Source organism: Drosophila pseudoobscura, chromosome 2 (genome assembly GCF_009870125.1).
Source record: "Drosophila pseudoobscura strain MV-25-SWS-2005 chromosome 2, UCI_Dpse_MV25, whole genome shotgun sequence".
Lineage (NCBI taxonomy): Eukaryota > Metazoa > Arthropoda > Insecta > Diptera > Drosophilidae > Drosophila > Drosophila pseudoobscura.
This window is the reverse complement of record NC_046679.1, coordinates 11,075,159-11,087,619: the sequence shown is the minus strand read 5'-3', so window position 1 is coordinate 11,087,619 and position 12,461 is coordinate 11,075,159. Positions and strand designations below refer to the sequence as shown.

At 46.3% G+C, this 12,461-nt stretch overlaps 1 protein-coding gene and 1 long non-coding RNA gene across 2 annotated transcripts; one reads left to right on the top strand and one right to left on the bottom strand.

Annotated features, from left to right (window-relative positions):
- Window positions 1–457: 457 nt before the first annotated feature.
- On the bottom strand, window positions 458–1,774 carry LOC6897154 (acyl-CoA Delta(11) desaturase-like). The gene has a single exon (XM_002137298.2). The coding sequence runs from the start codon at window positions 1,726–1,728 to the stop codon at window positions 640–642; it is 1,089 nt and encodes a 362-aa protein (XP_002137334.2). The 5' UTR covers window positions 1,729–1,774; the 3' UTR covers window positions 458–639.
- Window positions 1,775–9,739: 7,965 nt separating this feature from the next.
- LOC117183302 (uncharacterized) lies at window positions 9,740–11,853 on the top strand. Its single transcript, XR_004468448.1, has 2 exons — window positions 9,740–9,987; window positions 10,044–11,853. It is a non-coding gene; the product is annotated as an uncharacterized lncRNA (long non-coding RNA).
- The last annotated feature ends 608 nt before the right edge of the window (window positions 11,854–12,461 follow it).

Genomic DNA, 12,461 nt, shown 5'->3' with positions numbered 1-12,461 from the left:
CTATGATCCTATACTTTATGTGTAATTGCGACCCGCTCTTTTCTGTTCACACATGCACAGACAAATATAAATGCAGACATTTAGAGAATTACCATACATAGCTACCAGATTGATGAATCTGGATAGGATCTGATTAATATTATAGTCAGCTGGAACAAATCTCTCTCTTCCACACAGTCTTCCTCGTGCAGTGTAAGCACTCTGGCGGAGTGGAACCGTACTAATTAAATATATTGTATAGATGTAGAGTCGCGGCCCCTCGTAATCCTCCAGAGCGGATGACTGTGGGATTGGGCATAAAACAAGTCTGAATGGGAAAACATTGTTTGTTTCTAAAGATAGCCAAGGCTTCTGGACTATCCAAGATCTAACATTATGTATAAATAATATATGGATATAAGGACATGGGAATCCGGAAAGATGGGTAACTAAATGTGGTATAGAAATGCTCTAGGAGTATTGTATAATTATATCTTATTTTAATCGCTGGTTCTTTAGGGAATGAATATTGTATTGGCTTACACATTTCCGTGTCCCGTGCCTCACGGCTAATCTTTTTTGCTTACACTACGATTTTTGGCATTACAAATAAAAATATGTGGTAAATCGTATAACATAATATCGTAAATATAGTTCGGTTTACTTAATTTTCTTCTTGTGAGTAATGATCGTGCTATCAATATCCTGCTGCGGATGATCCTTGTCGCCCCAGCCCCAGATTGGATGGGTGCCATCGCCAGTTCGTAGCACGCGCTTCTGCACCATGTCCAAGGAGACGCTCTTTAAATCGTACGCCCAGCCCAGACGGGCAAACGTCTTGATGAAGTTGGTGGTGAGGTCTTGCGAAAAGTGTCCCATCTCGGCGCTCTTGTAGTCCCAGGGGAAGACGTGGTGATAGTTGTGGTAGCCCTCGCCCATTCGCAACCAGATAAGAAAGCTCTGGTTGGTGGGGCTGATGGACTGGTCGTAGGGGCGTTTGCCGTACAAGTGGGCAGAGCTATTGAGCAGCCAGACGCCGTTGAGTACCAGGCACCAGCGCAGAAGCGCCGGCACATGCCAAGCCACGCTGAGAGACTCGCCCCAGAAGTACACGGGCACCAGCGTGGGGAGGATGAAGCAGCAGATGGGCATCAGGATCAGGTAGTGCTTCTTCTGGAACATCACCAGGGGGTCCCGCCGCAGATCGGAGAGATCGATCAACTTACCTTTCGCCGTCACGTTGGGGTGCTTTTTGCAGCACAGCCAGCCCATGTGGGAGAAGAACCAGCCCCGCCTCGAGTTGTACGGATCGGCATCCGTCTCCGAGTATTTGTGGTGCAGGCGATGGTCGCGCGACCAGTTATACACGGCGTCCTGGAAGGCCAACGTATTGAAGAAGAGCAAAATCAGACGCAGCGGCAGGTTGGCCTTAAAGGTGCGATGCGCCCACAGCCGATGTGCACCCCCCGAGATGCCCACGGTGGAGAACAGGAACAAAATCACGCTAAACACGAACGTCTGCCACTTTATGGCGGTGAGCAGAAGCCAGATCCCGTACACAGAGGCCGTGTGCACATAGATAAACAGCACAATGTTCATCCACACGAGCTCCAGCTTCCGTCCGTCCGTCGTCTTCAGAGTGCTCAAATCCTTGGCGGTACCCTCTGGCTCCGCATCCATTTCGTAGAGTACGCCCGTGGTGTCGGAAACCTTAGGCCCAAATTCGACCACTTCGCTGTTTGGCGGCATGTTCAGACTGTGCGGTAGGCCTGTTTCACCCGACGTTTCAAAATTGATTTGGGGGCCTTTGCCACACTCCCTTCTTATACTCATTCTATTAAAATATGCGCAATTACATTTGCATTTCGATTAAATCGATCTAATACAAATTTGGGTGAGTCTTGAAACAATTCCACTAGTATGCTAAGAGACCAAAAAACCAGTCGCAGCTAGGTCCGCGACTCTACATTTATACCCGATACTCAGTCGGTTGGGCTCTCCTCCGCCAGAGTGCGCACACTGCAGCAGGAAGAGTGTGTGAAAGCGAGGGAATGAGTAAGCGCGTGGTTTCGTATGTTCCTTCGGGCTGTAATAACAATCCGATCTGATCTAGAATCGGCAATCTGTTAAATTTTGTCATTTTCTATAATTCTGTATTTTTATTTTTCTCGTATCTTCAAATGGAATGCCACAGATGGAAGGTGGCGTGGCGAAAATTTGAAATACACCTGAAACAATATGATATCGCAGGAGTCTGGATCCAACTATTAAAGACGGATAGACAGACTCGTCTTTTGATGCTGATCAAGAATGTATATACCTCATGGGGTCGGAAATCATTGGAAGAAAACTTCTAATGAAAGTACACTTATAAGAACTAAGCAATTTCGGTTGATATATTTTGGGCAACACCTGAAATTAGATTAGTATTCTAATTTATGCAACCTTCGCAATTTCTAATAAAAATAACATTGGCTGGTTTAAAATTCAAGGGCGATTCAAGGTAAGAGCTCTACCTATTCTTTATTCAGAAATACTTGGCAGCATTGACTTAAAGAATAGAAATTAGATCATTTTCTAGTTTTCGGTGGATGGAATAGATCTATATGTACACGAGTATTTGTATATTGTAATGGATCTGCTGGGGCTGCTGAAAGCAAACAAATTTCAGTACCAGTAAGTAGCCGAGGGATGTTGACTTCTGGATGTAATGAGAAATAACGAACAGTAGAACCATGAACTTATTGAGGCCACCCACACACTCGAGTTTCTTCCCATTAATTACAGCAAACGACGCATTTTATGGCAATGCAATCATCGGACAAAACAGCGCGAAAGTTTAAGCAGCCTTTTGGCTTGAAAAATAAGAGTATGCCATAATTGCATGCAAGACAGTGGCCAATGTGCCAGGGAGGGGGGCACGAGAAGCGTATCCGCATGACGCATGCACCTAATTGCAATGCACACGAAAATTGCATAGAGCCGGCACACAGGGGTGCATTCTGTCGTTGGCGTTCTGTCCTATTTGTATGGCCCGCACTGTGGCCGGTCATGGCAGCCACATCCAAAGCCAAAGCCAATCGCATTCTCATTATAGACAAGGCTGGCTTGAGGGCTAGCAGTTCCAATCCCAGTGCCGGGATCCCATTAACGTCAGCCTCGCGTTAAAAATCGATAGATGGATTGGGTACTGGCCACTACCGACGCTTGCCTGGGCTTCGCCGTCGTCTTCGTGGCCGTCACTGTGGTCTCTGGCACTCTTGAAGACTCTCGGCGGCTCGCGGACTTGCCTTGGCCGCGGCAAAGATCAAAGCTCGCGAAAAACCACCATCATCTTCTTAAAGGTGGTAATTATGCCTCACTTTGGTCGTATATGGTCGCCCCACTGCGATCCGATGCGATCCGGGCGATGCGTTGTTCTCTGGACTGCGTTCCTCTCTCATGTTTGGGTTCTCTCGTTGATAAAGAACGTTCGAGTGGAAGTGGCCTTGTTGGGGATCTGTCTTGTTGTCTCGGTGAAAGCTTCGCAGCAAATTTATACGCACTTCTGTCCCAAAACATGGCCACCGGCTGCAAAATCGCACATAACCCCAAATTTGTGTTTAAGTAGCCCGATATCAAAGTGGAGTTGGAGCGGGACCGGGAGCTGGGGATGGAGTTGGAGTTGGACCTGGTGCTGGAGCTGGAGTAGCCCTTCATCATAACTCAGCTGTCAGCTGCATGTCACTTCTGCGGCTACCGATCGATGTCGATGTCGATCGGCCGCACTTTGAAATTGTAGACGCAATTAGTTTGAAATATTATTATCGACACGTACTCTCTCCAGCTCGGAATGGTATCGAGTGGAGCTGCTGGAGATGGCAGAGCTGCAGAGACGGGGAATTTGTGGTCGGTCTACAATTAGCCTTAATTGAGGAATTTCATTCGTGTTAAACTCTTTGACCGCATCTCCCTCTCAGGCAGATTTCTCTCGAACCCAAAAACCAGAACATCAAACAGCATACCCATACCCGAATCTGGAGGAGCAGACCGACGGTCCGCTCAATTGAAAAGCTGCTGACAAAAGCTGTCATTGATGATGGCTACCCGGACCCGGAGCCCGAGCACCAGCCCCAGCCCCAGCCCGATCCCGAGCCGCTATTTGAAAATCAAATTGCGCCATTAACTGGCCGGCAATTAGTAGACGTAGACGCTCGAATCCAACGCCATACTCGCCACAGACATTTGTCTGTCAAACGGTAGTGGAACGTTACTCTTTTTCAATTATGAATAGAGAATGCTTGTTTTGTCCCGTTCCGAAAGACGAATGTGAGCTCGGGCACTGAGAGAAATTGTAAGCGACATGAAAAATATATTTACGGTGTCCTTGATCTGAAATTTGCCAATCAGGAGCAGTTGGGAATGCATAATTCTAGTCCTGAAAGTGTTAAGTTGAGCACTGATTTTACCACAAACGCTATAGAATATATCATAATAATATTCATATATTATAAGTGTCTTATAAGTGGATTCTTTGTCAGAAATTAAATTGAATTATTGAAGCCTAAATTATTGAATTAAGATGTGTCGAAAATACTTCTCTCAGTGTAGCATTGAGACAATGTCAAACCGAAAGGCTTTGTTGAATCCAATAGCCAGCCCCCAGTAAAGTCATATAGCCTAATGGATTACAATGCTTCTGTACTTGTTCGTTGGCGGCGTTAATTAATTTGTGACTGTCTGAGAGCCGGGCCTAATTAATTAGACAATGAGCCTCGACTGTGGGGCTTCGGCTTCGGCCTCTGCCTCTCCACACCAGGCCCCCGGGGAGAGCTGATGAATTTGCTCGATCAGCTAAAAGCTGAAAGCCAAACAAACGCCAAACCATTATCATTAATAATATGACATTATGAGTTGAGTAAATTTATGTCTGGCTCGAATACGGAGTATATGTAATTTCTGGCCCCAAATTATACCTTTTCTCAGTCTGCACTCCACTCCACTTCACTTTCTGATATTGATATTGAAATGAGGAAAGACCGTCGAAATGTCGCAATGACATTCGTCTCGTCTCCCATGTGAACTGACTTCATTAATTTATTTATGAGTTGATTGTGAGGCGATGGTGAGGGGCAGACGGAATTGGCACACGGCAAAGGCAGCGCGCGCTGCCACGGAAACAACAGAAAATTACTCTGAAATTATGGCAACAATTATTTTAAAATTGAATTACGTCCAATTACAATTGAAATGAAATGCAGATGGCATCAAGATACCGCTCGCTCTCCTTCGGCTCCTTCATGATGGCCGCCCGAATTTGGGCTCTTCGGTTTCTGGGTTCTGTTTTTTGTTTCTGGCCAGGAAAGTGGAAGGAAGGTGGCTGTCTGATGTGGAGGCGGTAGTGGGTGACTCCCCGGCTCGGGCTAAAAAAAAAAACAGAAAAAACGAAGCTAACGTAAAAAAAACCAATTACGTGGCTGGGAATCGGGCCTGGGCGGTGGCCGTGTCAGGACGTAAGTTATTATCCTGCAATTAATTTGGCTAAATGTTCTGCTCTCCTCTGCGTATAGCCCGTGCGCAAGCGCCTCGCTCTGGCCTGCGCTGATTGGCTGTCTGCCACAGTGACGTCACTGTTGCAAGTGGCAAGTAAGACACGCCTGCAACACACGACCAGAGAGGCAGCTGAAGGCAGCGAGAGACACACACAGAAAGAGATGGAAAGAGACAGAGAGAGAGAGGTAGAGAATGAGAGAGAGTGCGCTGCTTGTCTGTGGCTGCTGACTGAAGGTATTGCTCCGTTGCAACATGTTCGATGTTGCAACCGCTCAAGAGTGGCACAAAGAATTTTTGTATGTTTAAGAAACTTTTTGTGAAATTGTAACTCTAATTTTTGATTTTTAGGAGATTTTTTAACAATAAACAATTTTTGAGAAATTTAATGTATTAAAAAAAAAAAACTTCTGTACTTCCTTTAACCTTTACCCTTCTTGGTGGTCTTTAATGATTGCTTTCGAACACCTCTCTAGCCTTATGCTTAGATCTAGAGATTAGGCTTTCAGCCCGAACCAAATCAAGTTTCCATTTAAGCTATCTCCTAAAATTGAATTAATTCTTTGATTATACCAATCACATACGCACACTCGTATTAATTGAGTTGAGCGTTCTGGTCTTATCGAGCCCCTCTAATTTCTCCAGGCCTAAATGCATTTGGACAATGGATCCAAGGCCTCTCCACTCATTTAGCTATCTGAAATAGTAGCTGCCCAATGTAGCGCCCACTGGATCTAGTGCATCGCCACACGCAGTCCGACTGAGAATGGGAAACCATCAACTAAATTAATTTTCGAATTGGATGCCCATCACGCTTATCGAAAATGGCTGAAAGTGGAAACCTTTTAGGCGGCTTCTCAACTTGGCAACGAACGTCTTGTGTGGCAAATTAAAATTCAATTTTTCAAACAGATCAAATCCCATCCAATCCAATCGAAGACAGTGGACAGCGGAGAACAAAGCCCCCCTCCACATCCATCCATATCCATCCGTATCCATCAATGCCGATGCACCGATTATGGCCCAGGGCACAAATTGAATGGCAGTCCACTTAATTCGATTTACTTTAATATACTTTTTCTTCTTTCTCTGACATGGCTGTTGTTTTTCCCTGGTTTGTTGATGCTCTCCTGCGTCAGCGCGTGGGTTAATGACGCCTTACAAATGCAGCACAATCCTTGGACTCTGGGTGCTCTGGTGTGAAGCTCCTTTGTCTCGGGATGCGTAACAAATGTCCTGCACAAAGGGAGCTGGAATTGGAATAGGAATTGGCACAGGTTTGCCAGCAGGTCTGGGTCGGTGTCAGAGTCGGGAAAACTCATTACAAAGCGTGTGATAATCCACAGATCGGCACAAAAGGCTGAAGGCTCGCATTATGCACACGTAGTTAGCGCAAGGTAGGTCCTTGCATACGAAACCATCCTTCATCCTTCATCCTTGTTCGGCGTTGGTGGCTAATGGACCCGGCGAGCGAGAGACCGAACTCAGGCACTGAGCACAGAGCCCTTTAGTCTTGGTCAATGCCTTTCACACCTACACTCGGCTGAGCGTGAAGAATCGCAGAGAGGGAGCGGATTCGTCCTTTAGCTCGTCCTGTAGCTATCTTTGATCAGTGCCGACTCACACAGGTGCCGCTTAGCCCGGCCACAATTAGGCGTTAATACGCCGAAGAGATTTATAATTGTGTTAAAATCCCGCACTCAAATTTCATGAGAACGGGATCGGGAATCGTTGCATTCTTAATATCGATATGGATCTGCCTTATTCCCTGCTCCCAAACCCAAACCCATTTCCATTTCCATTCCCACTCGAGGGCGTTGCAGTATTTGCTGTTGAAATTTTAAGCTAATTTACACATTTCCCTACAACAATCGATGAGCGGAGCGAAAAATGTGGCGTCACTGTGTTAATTGCTGCCCCTGCCCCTGGCCTGGCCCCTCTCTGCCCAGTCATTCTACCCTATCAGGCTCTGTCTGCTCGAATCTCTGCCTTCCAGATCCATCTATGCCCTATCAGGGTATCTCGCTCCCCAGCGGCTCACATCTGCCTACTCCCGAATCACGCCCCAAAAATTAATCTCCATTAGTTGGGGGACCAAGTCCGGAACCCAAAAAGAATAAAATCATTCAACGGCTTTCAACGCGGAAGCAATAAAATCTCAAATTACTTTTCGTTTACATCCTGACTGGATTGCGGACTAAACACCCCGACCTTTCTATGTTAATGATAGCAATTAATTTTCCTACACCCACACAGGGGGAGCGAACAGTATCCATGACCCCAAAAGGCAAAGATAAACAAATCGGGAAACATATTTTTATTGTCGCATCGCAAAAATACCGCTGGGGGGCCCATTAATTACTCAAAATGCAGACCGACCCGACCCCGAATCCGAATCCGACTCGGAGTCTGCGCTCCCCCCCCGCACTAGAGTGTGGCGAATTCTTATCCCTTTTCAATTTCAGCAAACTTTCATCGCTGCTTTCTGTCTGCCGCCCACACACACACACAGAAGTGTCGTCGTGATTTATTGCCTGGGCCATAATAAATTTCTTCACTCCAGGTGATAACACATAAATCAATCCATTAGTTTTTGCTCACTCACATGTATCATCGCCTTCGATTTGTTGACTCTCTGACTTTTATTTACTCTGGGGGTTACTCGAGGGTTGTTCGAGGCAGCTCCTTGGGGTGGCATTGGGGAAGGCCTTAGGGAGAGGGGGGAAGGATATATTAAGCTGGATTCGTTGCGCAGCTTTCGGCTTTGGCCTGGAGTGACAATAAATTATTGGCATGATTAGTCTGAATTTGCCATTGCGGAAGCTACGAGTTCCCACAGCGGGTCCAGAGCTATTGCCCTAATCGCGTGGAAAAACGAAGCGACACAAAACTTTCCCAAGATTTGGCTAGAGACACATTTCCCATGGCAAAAGTTGTGGACAAATTGAAAGAAACCGAAAGATTAGCAAACATCAATAGTAATGTGCAATGCGACAAAATGATGGGGCACAACCAAATGGAGTCAAATGGAAGACGCCCCAAGGTATGCAGCAATCCAAGGGCCACTCAACCCGCTCTTATTTCTGTGTGTGTGTGTGCGTGTGGCAACACAGGTGGCAATGTAGCCATTACGGCTAATGGGTAAAAGGCCTGGCGGCCAAATGAGTTAAGCCAACAAGAACAACTACCAACAGCAAGAGCAAGAGCAACATCAGATCAGCTCAGCAGCTCCGAAGCGTTAAAGTAAGCCATAAAAAAGACAAAGCCGTCATTTTTCTAATGAACCAGCAGCCGACGAAGAAGATGAAGTTGAAGCTGTGCTCTGACTCTGGCTCTGGCTCTAAGGCTGGAGTTGAAGCTGGAAATGCTGCCCAAGTGGAAGTCAGTTAAAAGACGTTGGCCAATCAGGCCGCTGCGCTGAACTTCAAAGCCAAATGAGACTGAGGCGCAGATATGAGCCGCTTAACGCATCCAATGGACCCCAAAACGGAGAGAGAGAGAGACACGCACAACGACATAGGCTCCAGCTTGGATTCCGACTCCGTCTGTGGCTCCAACTTCGACTCAGTCTCGGCCAGCTTTGATAAATGAGCAGACAGGCGTACAAAGTGGAGAATAACGAGCGAAAACAGGCTCTGCTCTGCTCTGAGACTCTGGCCACGAAGCTGCAACATCTGAGTGGAGGTAACGAGCCCCAATGGGCTCCATGTGTGAGTGAGAGTGCCAGTCGGAGTGTGAGTAGAATGCGAGTGTATCGGTGAGGGCCGCAAAGCAGGCTTAATCACATTGCTTGGCCATTGGCCAGACGGCGGAAGATCAAAGCGCGCTTTGGCTGTTAGACGCGGCTAGCTTGGTGGTCGCCCTGGCTGTAGCTCTGACTGTGGCTGTGGCTGTGTCTGTGGCTTTGGGCCTGGTCGGGGCTAGAATGATATGGCTAGGTAATTGGCAGGTAGTCGCCCGGCATCGTCCAAATGACATGCCAATGCTGTGTGGCACCAGCAGTAGTCCGTCCAGCCCAAGAAACCAACAAATAAAACTGAGAAAAAAGCTCTTCCTCTTGTGGATCCCGGTATGGTCTGGCCTGGGCTGGGGGCAGAGACAACACACAAAGAGACAGGGCAGAGGCAGAGGCAGAGGCAGCCACCAAATGTGATATTTTTCACATTCCCATGACATTCTGCAGGCCTCGAACGGAGGACGCCAGCGGAAGTGGCAAAATGAGTGGCGTTTCAAGACGCCGCCAAGCCACGACCGACTCGATTTCGGTGGATATACATATATGTGAAATGCGACAAAGTGACATGCAAAATTCTGTCAAATTAAAGTCAGTCATTCGGGGCAATAACTCTGAAGCCCCAAATCCCCCAAGTATCATTAGCATAACTGTCAAAGCCCGTACAGGGACAGAGGCACATCAAAGACACATCTCCCCTGTCTAGATGGGCCCCCGACACGCATCGCCGACAAGCAGACAAATACGTATGTATATCTGCTGAATAAATTCGCGTTAAACATTAAAACCAGCCTGTGATCAGTGTCTGGAGAAAGGGAAAAGGGAAACGACCAACACACACACACTCAATCAACTAACTGAAAACCGATTCCCAGTTCCATTCGTGCGAGTACTTACTTCCTGACTTTGATAGCCGCCGCCGAGTGGCGAAAATGAGGAACATCCTGACTGACGGCTGCAGTCGGTGACTCTGAATCTGCCTCTGACTCAGACTCCCGTGCAAGTGCCACCAAAGAAGCGTGGAAAATTCAAAAGTAATTACATAACTACAACTACCACTCGTACAATGCAACACAATCAAAACACACTTGCAACGCCCTCGCCTCTCCGAAATCTCGCCTAAAACAACAAATAAAGCAATCAAAGCGGAGGAACCTGAAGATCCCGAGAGCGACACATGTTCTGTTCCCACACAAAAACGGAAACCTTTCTCCATCAGCATTACGTCAGAGGGACAGGGACCTGAAAGAACAACAAATTGTTGGATATTTATAAACGTCAAAATAGGCAAAAGTCAAGATCCCTCGAGATATTTTATGGCCACAAGAAATGAACACTTTCCTACATAGATATGGAGCTCCTTGACCAGTGCCAGGGCCAGGTCCAAGTCCAGGCCCAGGTCAATCGATGGACTGGGACTGGGCACTTGTCAAAGGCGTGTGAATGGAAACGTCAAACAGGATAGTCGCTGAGGAGGAGGAGGAGGTCGAGGCAGCGAAGAGAATCAAAGGGATTCACAATCGGAATCCACAAGGGCGAATGGGAACGGGAATCGTAAAAACGCCGACGATTTCACACTCACCTCTTTGGGGCGTAATAAAAATTAAACGGTAGCTAGTTAGGAGGCATTCTTAGATCTTCGATCTGCTATGCCATCGCATGGTATTGTTTGCATTGATTTCCAGCGGTGGCGGTTGTTTCTGTTTTATGTACAATATTTTCATTAAGAAACGGAATTTTCGTGGAAATATAAAGGCGACTACGGCGACGGCGCTTTTGAAGACCCTGTGACCTGTGAGCAGCTCACTTCCCAGAAAGGGGATTCAGATGGGGTCTGGGGAATCGTCATAGAATAGGAGGAATAGGGTCTGCTAATTAAAGCACACAAAAATCTTAATTTGTGAATTTGTTCCGGTACAGCCGTTGATGGGAATCAATCGCAATGCCACACACGTGCACACAGAGAGGGGCACAGAGGCCTGCCACATCATGATCGAATGGTCTCATTCAAGCACAGATTATCGATAAGCAGCGCTGCCCCATTGATTGATCGCCCTCCGTTTCGCATCTGTTTGGCAAGATCATGTCCGATGCGGGGCGAGCAAATAAATAACCAACTAATCATCAAAAATTAATCGCAAAAGCCAAAAGTTGGCTGTAAATTAAAATGTTTACGCAGATAAATTATTGCGTTGATGGCAATGAATATTCATGGAACATCTGTCGAGAGCGGAATTTTAAATTAAATTAAAATAAATTAAGCCAAGATATATCCACTCCTTATACTCTTATATCTCACTAATCAAATTAATTAATTGTTTACTTTAGAAGATACAGATGCCGACAGCAAACGGGCCTTAATAAATTCAAAATAACGATCAAAATTAGTGGCAACAGACCAATGGCTGACCACATGGCACTAATCACAGTTTATTAGCTGAATAAAATATCAACATATATGTATATATACATTAAATTTGGCTCTGACGTTATTGTTGCTGCCATGACAACAGATAAATTGCAATGATATATCGCAAATAAGTCATCAACTATTCGCTGGATGCGAAAGATAAGACAATTTTGGGGAGGCTACGGGAGGCAGTGAAGAGAAGGAAAAGGGGACCAATAGAAAAATCAATAACAATATCGAAAGATAAACGCACTCTGCATTGGTACACAACTTATTTGAAGGATGCAGAAGTAAATTAATTAAGGACTATGAGGTCTTCCCTTATAGCTGGTGTGCCCTGTACTGAACTGGCTTGCCAACTCAATGCCGAACATTTAATTTCGTTCACATTTAATTGCCTGAAATGAACGAATGGCACTAAATAAAAACGAAGAGGAGATTTATGCTGCAATTTGCGTAAAATTATGTTAATTGCTGCAAGGCGGCGCGACGGGAATGTAGGTGCCCCCCAGCGGGGGCGGTGGTGCAGCACTTCAGGTTTTCATGCACTTGAGCGCGAAAAAATTTCATTGATTTAAATTAATGGACATGTCAGGCAATTAATAAATGCAAAGAGCATGGCAGCCCATTCAGACTGGGCGAACATAGACAGAGCACCACCACCACCACGATGATGAGGGATGATGGGTGGTTGTGTCTTTGGCCAGGGCTAGGGCCACAGTGATATTTTTCCGCTACAGAAACTAGCACCAACAAGTGGAGCAAAGGAAGCTGAAAATGCAAATGCGGTGCATAAGTGGAAGGAAAGCG

Excerpts from the sequence above, each read along its gene's own strand:
- LOC6897154 (XM_002137298.2), bottom strand. The coding sequence starts at position 1,728 with ATGCCGCCAAACAGCGAAGTGGTCGAATTTGGGCCTAAGGTTTCCGAC.